This window comes from Osmerus mordax, chromosome 19 (genome assembly GCF_038355195.1).
Source record: "Osmerus mordax isolate fOsmMor3 chromosome 19, fOsmMor3.pri, whole genome shotgun sequence".
Taxonomy (NCBI): domain Eukaryota; kingdom Metazoa; phylum Chordata; class Actinopteri; order Osmeriformes; family Osmeridae; genus Osmerus; species Osmerus mordax.
This window is the reverse complement of record NC_090068.1, coordinates 10,233,084-10,245,263: the sequence shown is the minus strand read 5'-3', so window position 1 is coordinate 10,245,263 and position 12,180 is coordinate 10,233,084. Positions and strand designations below refer to the sequence as shown.

At 47.1% G+C, this 12,180-nt stretch overlaps 1 protein-coding gene across 2 annotated transcripts; it reads left to right on the top strand.

The window, feature by feature from the left end:
• The first annotated feature begins 9,524 nt into the window (after positions 1-9,524).
• On the top strand, positions 9,525-11,359 carry LOC136963641 (LRRN4 C-terminal-like protein). 2 transcript variants are annotated; one of them, XM_067257796.1, is made up of 2 exons: positions 9,525-9,655; positions 10,383-11,359. In XM_067257796.1, exon 2 carries the CDS (start codon positions 10,388-10,390, stop codon positions 11,138-11,140), a length of 753 nt encoding a protein of 250 aa, XP_067113897.1. In that variant the 5' UTR covers positions 9,525-9,655; positions 10,383-10,387; the 3' UTR covers positions 11,141-11,359. The 2 variants fall into 2 exon arrangements, with proteins under 2 accessions (XP_067113897.1, XP_067113895.1); XM_067257794.1 differs by having other exon boundaries at positions 9,554-9,655; positions 10,380-11,359.
• The last annotated feature ends 821 nt before the right edge of the window (positions 11,360-12,180 follow it).

Sequence of the window (12,180 nt, the reverse complement as noted above, 5' to 3'; positions counted from 1 at the left end):
CCGTCGCAAGCAGGAGAGGCGGATCAGATGACGGGGGATTTTGCATCGACACCATAAATTCATCCTTTTAGCCGTCCTCTTCAACGTTCTTTTTTTTTTCTTCCTGAGGCTGACACACCACAAACTAATTCATGTTCCTGTTGTTCTCTAGTGGTTCTTATTAGTCACTCTCAGGACTGGAGTGTAGAACCTGGCAAGATGCATCCTCCAGTCTGTAGTGTTGGGTTTTTAATGAGGGCTGCGTTGCCCTAAATGCTAATCCAGCGAGAAAGCAAAGAGAAGTGGAGCGAGTTTGAAATGTCCTCATCCGTCTCTCTCTCTCTCTCTCTCTTCCATCTCTCTCTTTCTCTCTCCTATCTCTCTCTTCTATCTATCTCTTCTATCTCTCTCTTCTCTCTCTCTCTTCTATCTTTCATTTCATGTTCTTCCCTCCTCACTCCCAGGATTTCAGCCCCATTTTCCGCTTTCAGTTCTGTGACAGAGGAGTTGGAGAGAAGTGTGGATTACAGTGTGAGTTTTTACAGCGCCACTTTCACACATGTATGGCTTTACATATCTCCAGGGGAGATTCTGGTCCCCGGCACCAAATGACCCAGATTCTCCTGGCAGCTGTGTCGGCGTGTACAACACTCGGGCGACATTGTCAGTCAAAATATTGCTCGAGTCAGATTAAGCAAAGGACAACAGTGCAGGGTGGGTAGTTGACTTCCCAGGCTTGTTTCTTGTTCTTTCATCCGAAGGAAGGGCGCTGCAGCTGGCAGCAGTGTGTCAGCAAGCAGGTCCGGGCAGCGATGGCGATGAGGAGAGAGATTTACATTGTCATTTAGCAGACGCTCTTATCCAGAGCGACTTACAGTAAGTACAGGGACATTCCCCCCGAGGCAAGTAGGGTGAAGTGCCTTGCCCAAGGACACAACGTCATTCGACACGGCTGGGAATCGAACTGGCAACCTTCAGATTACTAGCCCGACTCCCTCACCGCTCAGCCACCTGACTCCCCTGAGATTGATCCGAGGGCCGTGCTGTGAGCTGACAGCTGAGTCGGGAGTATGGTAAACAATACAGAGGCCTGCCTGCTCACTGCTGGTACACTCCCTTCGCTCTTGACGTGTCAATAGAGCCCTGTTGATTCTGTTTAAGGTTGCGGTGCAGAGGGGCTTCATGCGGTGCAGAGGGGCTTCATGCGGTGCAGAGGGGCTTCATGCGGTGCAGAGGGGCTTCATGCGGTGCAGAGGGGCTTCATGCGGTGCAGAGGGGCTTCATGCGGTGCAGAGGGGCTTCATGCGGTGCAGAGGGGCTTCATGCGGTGCAGAGGGGCTTCATGCGGTGCTTGATTAAAGGTCACGTAACCGGCTGCATGAAGGCGTCACAACGTTCAGGTCCGTTCTCCGGATCATCCGGTTATCCCCAACATGTCTCCTTCACAGTTTGGACATTTTATTGTACGGGGTACAAGTGGGCAGTTGTTGTAATCTGAGTCATCCATTTATCAATCACCACACGTTTTTCTGTAAATTTTACATTCAGGGGAGGGTGTATTCGAACCTTGATCTGCAGTCAAATGCTCTTGGCTGAGCTCCACTCACCCCTCGCTCGTTCTCCGCTCTCTCCCCCTCTCTCCGCCTCCTCTCTCCGCCTCCTCTCTCCGCCTCCTCTCTCCGCCTCCTCATCTGTTCCAGGGTTGTGTTCATCCGTCTGATTACTCATTGCGTGACCAGTGTCCAGGAGACTTTTTCATCCCAGGGGGTGGGGGTGTGTGCTCGGGCTGTCACTGTCCTCTGAGGTTGCCATGTCGATGCAAGAACTCCCGGAGACGACACGCGTGTGGCGTGACATGGCGCCGGCCGGCCCCCCGTGGTGTCTGACCGAGCGCTGAACAGACCGACACAAACACACGCAGAGGCTCTGTGGGATTCGTTTTCTTTTAGTTTGAACCTGGGAGCCTCTCCTCTGGTGCAAGAAAATCCATCCCCGGACCGGGCAGGATGAGGATCCGCTGAGACGGGGAGCTAACTGTGAGCTCTCCCTGTCTCTGGGTTAAATACTGTTCAGCTTTGATGTCACTCCAGAGAGAAGTCTGCAGCATTATAGATTCATCTCACGTACACCTGATGTGAACTAGGCAGATTGAGGCAAAACGTTTCATATCAAATTTCCAGCTGCTATAGTCAAGGTTGAGACTGGTGTAATTTTAAACAAGTGCTTAACTGGCACTAGTGTTGGGCGATCCAGATGGTTCTGTTTGGTAAACATACAGGGAGAGAATTGCTTGTCCTAAACTATGTTCAACCTGGCAAGTGCTATGTTTGATTAAATCCAATTAAGATATATCTATCAATAAAAAGAATTCATACAGAGACATCAAAGCAAATGTGTACTGCAGAGTTTTCACACTACTGGAATGTGGCTCTTGGCAAGAAATTAATTCCTGTAATTATTTCATGTTAATGAACATCAAAAACAGCTTTATTATTTAACTGGCTCAGTGAGAGCTCGAGGTCTGAGTTGATGACCTTGAATTGTTCGCCAAAAACTTTTTTGCTACTGTAAATTTTTAATCTTTACTGTTGCGAAATGTAAAACAATTATGCTTTGGCTTTCTTAGTGACTGCTGTTTTCCTTACACTCTTTTGAAAAAGCTCACTTGTCATTTATACAGTATATAAATATTGTAAAATCAGCTGAGTAAATATTGCATGATGCTTTTGGATAGATATTAATATTTGTTCAAGGAGCTGGCCATGAAGTGGTCTGTGTCTTAATACGGTTGTGTTTGTTTTATTGATGTTCTGAAGAGCCGGAGAAGCTGAGTGGGGAGTTGGAGTGCTGCAGCCCACTGCTGATAATGTCTGGAACAGAGTTGAGACGAGGTGCCAAGTCTGCTCCATAGCTCCTCCTCCCCCATCCACCCAGCTCTGCCTCCACTCCCAGCTTTGCCTCCACTCCCAGCTCTGCCTCCACTCCCAGCTCTGCCTCCACTCTCAGCTCTGCCTCCACTCCCAGCTCTGCCTCCACTCTCAGCTCTGCCTCCACTCCCAGCTTTGCCTCCACTCCCAGCTCTGCCTCAACTCTCAGCTCTGCCTCCACTCCCAGCTCTACCTCCACTCCCAGCTCTGCCTCCACTCCCAGCTCTACCTCCACTCCCAGCTCTGCCTCCACTCCCAGCTCTGCCTCCACTCCCAGCTCTGCCTCCACTCCCAGCTCTGCCTCCACTCCCAGCTCTGCCTCAACTCTCAGCTCTGCCTCCACTCCCAGCTCTACCTCCACTCCCAGCTCTGCCTCAACTCTCAGCTCTGCCTCCACTCCCAGCTCTACCTCCACTCTCAGCTCTGCCTCCACTCCCAGCTCTACCTCCACTCCCAGCTCTGCCTCAACTCTCAGCTCTGCCTCCACTCCCAGCTCTACCTCCACTCCCAGCTCTGCCTCCACTCCCAGCTCTGCCTCCACTCCCAGCTCTGCCTCCACTCCCAGCTTGGTCTGTACCTCCTGTCTGTGTCCCAGTTCTGGCATCACCCTGGACCACAGCTCACCACAGCACTATCTCACCCTTCCCTAACACCTACAGCCCAGTCATTTATCATCCCCCTTGCCAAGTCCCAACACAGTGCCCGCTTCACAGTTTGTACATCATGCACACGCACACACACACACACACACACACACACACACACTCAGGCTCTGTCCTGAGTGTCTGCCTACTCACCATCTCCATTAGGTGTGACTGTACACATTTGTGAGCAATTATGGAACTAAACTCCAGAGGAGGAAACTAACCTTGTGTCTGACTGACCAGACAAACAAGTCCCGGTTGTTTTTCTCTTCGTGGAAAGGCTGTTGTTTACTGTGGTGTAATGGACTGAGTAGTACGGCAATTTAAGTTTACCCTTGACAGACACGGCAAACCATGAATACTTGCGAACTAATGGTCTAATTCTCGGAGGCGAGCCGCTATCTGGAGTTTTCATCAGAATGTATCATTTCTGATAACGTTCTGTTTTCTTAATCCTTGTTTTTGATAGGTTGCTTCGGACACGTTCCTTAGAAGCCTGGCAACAATGTGAACTCCTTTATAAGGTGTTATAATACAGTATGTGTATGAACTACTCTGTTGGAACATTTGATTCGTATGGTGTTCACACAGCTCTAAATGGAGCATCACCTTGGGGGAACTGATGCAGAAGTATCTATAAGGTGATTAAGTGCTGCGCTTACTGCATAAGCACGGCAGGGAATGTGGGCTGGCGTTAACAATTCCCGGTAAGTAATTATCTGTGCCTGGGTAGAAATATCTGCTGCATAGGCTAGAGTAGCCACCCAACAAACACATGCACACACACATACACACGTACACACACAATTAATAACAAATTGACAGATGGCAGCTTTATGGTGAGCTTTCGTGATCTTATCTAATTATCATGATAGATACAATTTCCAGTTCCTCCATGTCTCATGATGAGTTTTTCTTTTTTTACTACTGGATCACTCTTGAGTCTCTTTTGTCGCATTTCTTCATATTTCAAACTCAAATGTGTCAGAATTGTACCTCTCTCCTTCACTGTTTAAGACGAAAAATATATATATATATATCGAAAACAAGCTATGCTTTTAACAATGGCATTTTACAGTCTTGCGAAAAATGTTGCATGTAAGAGATCTGAGGCGTTTTAAAAGCTATTACAGTCATGAAGCCTTATTTAGACTTGACTTGGACTATGCCAGAGCTTATGCACAAATACCTCCCCCTCCTCCCCTCGGGGTCAAACTGCCAGCTCTGCCAACCAGGCCACAGACTCCCGGGTCAGCAGCCAGCTGTGGATCAGAATCAGATCAGAATCAGATCCAGATCAGAATCAGAATCAGAATGGGATCCAGGACACAGTCAGTGCAGCTCGCCACCACTCACCAGAATGGAGCTGTTACCATGACGCCTGCCACTCGGTCATCCAGCTTCTGGCTGCCGCTCGGCCCGAGTGACAAAATGGCCGTAAATTATTAAATGGCAAAATTGGCTGTGTGGTTGGTGAGCTTTGCTGCTACTAAAGTCACACACTTTAACAGTTCCATACTGTCCAACAGTAGGTTTAAGCACAACATTAAAGACATTATGAGTATAATTCGTAACGGAATCGGAGAAGTATAATTCAACCTTAACCCTCCAAATGTGCAAAACACTTCAAGGAGATAACTCGAGGTTTTCTCATTTGTTTGTAAGTGCAAAATGGTGTGTTGATTGGTTGAGATGACTTCTTTCGTGGCCCATTCTATTCCTGTCAGCTTGACTAATGACCTCAGCACTGTTGCAAAGCAAACTTTCAGATTCCCTTTTAGATGGTAATGGAGAGGGCAGCCAGCACCGCCCATGCAGGCTGCAGCTACAAGGTTTGTTTTGACACCGGATTCTAGGTTAGAGGGCCAGGAAGTGCTGAGGAAGCTGATTTCTCAGGACTCCAGCGCTCCAGCAGTTCTCCTTTCTCATCGCTGATGTCACTTCCCCTCTGAGCGGAGCGTTGGCCTCACATCAGGAGGAGCAGGGAGCATCATTCCTGTCCCAAGACGAGGGTAGCGGGAACAGCATTCTCTGATAGGACTCGTTAGATATGTGGGATTTAACCACTAGTCTTGTGCATGTGTGTGTATGTTTGAGAGAGAGATGGAGGGAGAGAGAAAGAGAGAGATGGAGGGAGAGAGAGATGGAGGGTGTGAGAGTGTGAGGGGGGATATGTAGGTTGGCACAGCGTGTGTGTGCCTGTGCAAGAGTGATTTATACTCCTGTCTCAATATCAGCCTCCTCAGCTCTCTCCTGCATACTCGTACAGTGCCACTGGTTGCCATGGTTACCAAGCCCCTCATACTGGAAATAAGACGACCAGATCTGAGATTCTTCTCTGTTAGCACCCATCCCAGCAAATTTTTCATGAAAGGCTCTTATTCAATTACCTATAAGCCTCTGACCCATACACAGACATCCCAACCTGCAGAGACTCATTTCAGGGAGGTGGCTCTCCCTCCCCTTACCCCCCCCCCCCCCCCGGGACGCAATACGGACGCAAAATGTACCCCCTAAAACAGCACGTAACCCCCCCCCCCCCCGCCCCGCCCCCCCGAGACGCATTCAAAACGCACGATTTGCACCTGTCTCTACCAGAAATGACCATTGGACAGTCTCTCGCTTTTTTTTTTGCATAATTTACTAAAGCGGTTTTTGTGAATACGACATACAGTGCAAAATGCACATTCACAATTTGAAAAACCTACCATAGACTACTACAGCCTTTTCCGGTGCAAGCAGAAACACATTTTGACTTTTAACTGATGTTCAGTCAAACACAATATCGCAGGGTCTTGTTATTCTGCATTTATTCTCTGTAATATCGCCATCTAGTGGTGGGCATCTAGTGGTGGGCATTAACAGATCATGTATTTAGCAATCACACTTCTGACACAACAGCACAGGAAGGAATTAACGTTGATTGTACAAGTGTTTTCGGGCAACGTTAGCGGAGAGTCCGTCACTCCTACACAAGAAGAGCCCGTTAATGAGCAACGCCGAAGATCCGTTTCCAGTTCCCAGTTCCCTCTCTGGGCCTTTCCTAGAAGAGAGAGGTGTGGGGAGTGACGTGCTTTGCGGCTGTGGTGAGTGACGTGCTTTGCGCCGGTCCAGCTGTGTGCCCCTGTGCATCCCATACTGAGACACTGTGTCAGCCCGTCAAACTGGACATATCAAATTGTCAGTCGGCGCCCTGGCCGGCTAAAGTTACACTGTCAAACCCTCTGGGAGACCATGTGACTTGTCAGATTGTTGCCCACATTGAGGTAACCAAGCAGAGGGTAGCCCCAGGCCCTCTTTTAACACTTCTGCTTGCTGTTTTTCAAAATGTTGCAATATACTCAGTATCCAAACAACCGATCCAAATTTTCATTGAATATTTATTGCGTCAATCCTAATTTATCGTTAAAAATATATATTATAATTTTTTCCCTCCTTGAATACTTTGAGTGCTGATGTTCTATTTCAACATGAATGTTTTTTTTTATCCACCTCTGGAGGTAGCCTAATGAAATCTCCAAGATCCTTCACCTGTGTTTCCATGGTTACTGCTGAGTAGGAAGCTGTAGGAGCCAACACCGTCAGATCTGGAGGTTTGACATAAGGAGCAGGAGTCAAATAAATAAATGGCTAAAATAAATAAATAAACCCAGGTATCTGATTTTTTTTTCATCCAGGATGAAGTCACACCAAGCTCTATATGGATCATGGAAAATACATTTATTCATGGCTGAGAGGCTAATGGTAATTAAAAAAGCCATAATGTTATTAATTCCATGCAATGGGATATTGACAATAATGAATGCCGAAGAAAGTGATACATCACAAGCTGTCTTCAAAAGCTCTCCTCTCCCTCGAGTCCTCTTTCCTCCCTCTCTGTGGCTTTGATGTGTGCATTTGTAGACCGCTCATAATTAGTTGAGCTAATATCTAATTAGCCATAGGTTTCTGCTTCACTTCATCATGCACCACCTCTAGCTAATGAATATAGAGACACCTGGTGGTTGTGCACAGCATTATGTAGCAGAGAACATACATTTAGTCATTTAGCAGACGCTCTTATCCAGAGCAACTTACAGTAAGTACAGGGACATTCCCCCCGAGGCAAGTAGGGTGAACTGCCTTGCCCACAACGTCATTTGTCACGGCCAGGAGTCGAACCTGCAACCTTCTGATTAATTCCCTAACCGCTCAGCCACCTGACTCCCCACTCACCATGAATGTAGCAGAGAACTTGATTTGCAGAACGGGTGCACGGACACAACCCACATAAACAGTTTTATCTAAGTCGGCGGTGTGGATGTGGTTTGGTTGGAAGCAGGCAGCAGGAATGTGCTGCATGTTGCCAAAGGTATGAGTCAGATGGAGTGACGTGTGTGTGGGTTCTGTGGTGTGATTCAACATGACTGACCTGAATGAGACACACCAGGCCCTGTCACCACCAGGCAGATCTATGGCAATCGATACATTGCCCGAGAGCCACCAGCATCCGCTCTGTCCCAGTGTTGCATCAAGGTTCCTCTAACCGACCAGTGAGGCCTGTGTGATCTGTGTGACCTGTACTTTTGTCTCATGTCCTCTTCACTCTGAAACAAAGCTCATCTCAAACCCGGCTTGAAGTGTTTCAGTCGAGCTTTTACCTCAGTCAGGTCAGCATTCCTGGGAAGTGGGTGAGTCTTTTCCTGTGCGACTGTGTTCCCGCTCGTTCAGCCTTGAATAACTCAGTTGCCAGATCTAGCTTTCTGCTTGTGTTAAACCCAGTTTAACACAGAACGCAGGACACTCAGACTGATCTTTTGGACTAGCGGGCTTCATTTCTGTAATCCCAGCAGCCCCTCAGAAATCCAGGATGTGGAATAAGGGCGTGCTTCCCGACAGCTGGTCGCAGCCCTTATTACCACACTGCCTAACTGTAAACAGATGTGGAGAGAGGGAGGAATGGGGATGAAGGGAAGGAAAGGAAGCAGAGGGCAAAGGAGTGTGGGGCAGATGAGCCGAGACAGGAAGGATGAGAGACATTGAGAGGGAGCAGAGCAACGCTCAGAGGTTATTAACTGGGTCAGGGAGAGATATAGTGTGCAGCTCACAGACTTGACTGCTGAATTCTTGAATGCTAACCCTCTAAAGCCAAGATTCTAGAAAAATCCAACAGTTCTAACAAGGGTGGGATGAACACTGTGAATTTCTTCGCTCACAAGGCTTAATGAGCTCAAAAGTGACCTTTGGAGTCTACACGGTTCCCACTCAGTACAAGATTGAGAATGTTTTGACCAAAAAAGTCAATCTCCACATTAAGACATCAGTCCCAATGGACCAACAGAGAGGCAGAGGTCATCTTGGAAACCCCGATCCTTCCTATCATCATAGGAAAATAACATTTTCCCTTCTGTTTGTTTTAGACAACCCACCTGCTTTGACAAGTGAAAACATGCACCCCATTTACTATGAGAAGTGTCTCTCTTTCAGTTTTTACACTCAGAGATACTGAAAAGTATCAGTGTTTGAAGGGTTGGGTTCCACTGGTGTGTATCCAGGATGAGGTATTGCTATGAATCACTGCAGGGACTCATGTACATCCGATTGAATCTAGAAGGCAGACAGATTCATTAGTGAATAGGACCTGCTCTAAAAAAAAAAAACTGCTAATGCCAACGGAATGCAATAAGAGGGTCAGACACACACACAACGAATCCACCATGAAACAGAGAGAGAGAGAGAGAGAGAGAGAGAGAGGAGAGAGAGAAAGAGAGAGGAGAGAGAGAGAGAGAGAGAGAGAGAGAGAGAGAGAGAGAGAGAGAGGAGAGGAGAGAGAGAAAGAGAAAGAGAGAGGAGAGAGAGAAAGAGAGAGGAGAGAGAGAGAGAGAGAGAGAGAGAGAGAGAGAGAGAGAGAGAGAGAGAGAGAGAGAGAGAGAGAGAGGAGATCAGCTCCACAGCAGGCTGGGGCAGAGAAGTGGAAGGGGGGAGGGCAAAAAGAAGGAGGTGATTGTTGGAGTTTGGTAGAATTATATAAAGAAGGCCAGAGTGAGGGGGGGGGTAGAACGAAGCTAGCAGAGCAGAACTCCCAACAACGCAAAGAAGATTTTTATATTCGGAAGCGAGGGCCAGGTAATGTTTTACTTCAAACTATCTTTTTATTGAAATAGGACAGAAATGAATACAACTGTGTGATTTTAACTTTTTTTCGACTGGCACACAGTACCTGTCTGTTTACGGTAACAGTAACGGCAGAATCAAAACTTACAAACAGTAATTATGTTGTTTTGAGAATCTATTTCTTTTGAAGTTAGTATGTTTATTAAACTTTTTGTGCCTATTTAACACAAAAAGTTGAAGAAGAATGTGTTGATGTGGAGTATAATGGAGAAGGCTAGGGCAGCTCTCTGGTAACTGGATCCAGCTGACTCTGCTGCTATGTGTAATGGGTGTGGAGCTCTGGTCTGTTGTGCAATAGCCAGGCATTCAGTATTTATGCCTTCGTGATTCAAAGTTCTCTACAAATGTGACCCATAAGGGCAGCTGTGTATACAAACATTTAGCTTACTAGCATAAACACATCCATGGGTCATCAGCTGAATTAATTGGGCATTTTGCATGTCTTGATCTTTATGAGTATAAAGACCTGTCATGAAGTAAATATGACTTATGGACACAGACTTTATTTTGTGCAGGTGTATGTGAGATATCTATGGATGTTCGACACAGTTTCATCAGACATGGAGCAAGACATACATACAGTCAGATGTATTGAGGGCTCTGAGTATATATAGCCTAAAACGTTCAAAGAGGAAACATGACGGGTCTAATTTGTCACATAACTTTATGTTATCAGCAGATGCCATGGCTGCAGATTGGAAACCAGCTTTTCACATGCTGCTCCTCCTCCTGGTTGATCTCAGTGACGGCTCCTCCCTAACCACATCCCAACAGGTCTCCACGACTCATCCCAACACTTCTCTGACTCTGAGGCCACACAGCAATGGGCCCCAGCCCACGAACCTCAACTCTGATGACTACGAAGACGCGTACGCTGATGACACGGTGCCAACCAGAGAGCCTGCTCTTCCGGGGAACACAGACCTCGAGCCCTGTGACTACGACCCCTGCCAGCAAGACCAGATTCCCTGCCACCTTCTGTCTGCGCAGAGAGACTGCCTTTGTCCAGGCCTGACTTCATACCTGGAGGTTCCCGACCCTCCATCCCTGATGGTCCTGTCCCAGGAGGGGTCTGAGGTGGTGGTCCAGTGGTGTGCACCGTCCTCCCCCGTGAGCTCTTACCTGGTGACGGTGGATGAAGGGAACACCAAGGTGTTTGGGCAGAATGTGAGGAGAGGCTCCATAGGGGAGGTGCCGCAGGGGGTGAAGGTGTGTGTGTTGGCATTGAACGACTCAGGCCTCAGTGATCCTGCAGGGGGGTCCTGTGCGACCTTCCAGCCTTCTGGGAAGAGCAGTACGGCTCTGAAAGCGGGGCTGATTGGAGGGGCTCTGGGGTTCCTCTTGCTCCTCTCCCTGGCTCTGCTGCTGTGGAGGCTTCGGGCTCGCAGGAAAGCAGGCACCAGGATCTCTACACATGACACACTAGAAACCTTTTGAGAAGACATGCCATAAGTATCCTGGATGAAGATGTTATTTTATACTGTAAAGTTCACAAAATGATGAACTTTCCAGACAGATAACAATAGACTTTCATGAAGCACTCAGCCAGAACAGACTGTAACATATGACTAAACTGTGTGTTGTAAATAATTGTCAATGAGGCAGGAAAGTGAGTAACAGAGAGGTAGGGTTTTTACAATAAATGACTCAGTTCATGACTGTTTAAATACTATTACTGTCACCATATATTATGAGAGTTAACCTATAAACAATTCATTTGCAGCTTATCCAGTCACAAATATATACTTTTTGGGTAAAAGTCATTTAGAAAGACGAAGAAGATTTAGGCATTGGATTCAGTTTTTGAGACTTTGGGATTTGTATTGCTTTAAGTACTATTGGTCACTGGACCCTGTTTGTTTAGACAAGGAAATGCTGCCAGACACTAAACGCTGTATACCGACCTCTCCACCCCCCAAAGAGGAACTCATGTCCCAGTACAACAAGAACAGTATTTTTGATTCATCCCAGTGGAAAACTGAAATGAGGATCTTTTTTGGTCAGAATACTTGTTTCCCAAAAAGAACCAAACTTGGATATTGATCGCAGAATGCTATGAGTGGAAGGATACATGCAGAATGCAACCTTAACTAGTAATGTCTAGTTTTACTGATTGTGATAACATAAGCACATAGGGAATACCATTTCTGCCACACCATACAAACATTTTTCCATTTGAAAAAAGCGTTGCAACGGCAGCGCTGAAAAAGCTTTATTTCGCCATCACTAGGCTTGAAGCCCACATGTGGGAGGCAGGTGGCTGAGCGGTTAGGAAATCGGGCTAGTAATCTGAAGGTTGCCAGTTTGATTCCTGGCTGTGCAAAATGATGTTGTGTCCTTGGGCAAAGCACTTCACCCTACTTGCCTCGGGGGTATGTCCCTGTACTTACTATAAGTCGCTCTGTATAAGAGCGTCTGCTAAATGACTAAATGTAAATGTGCCTTACTTCATGTGCATTTCACCAAACAGCAAAGCA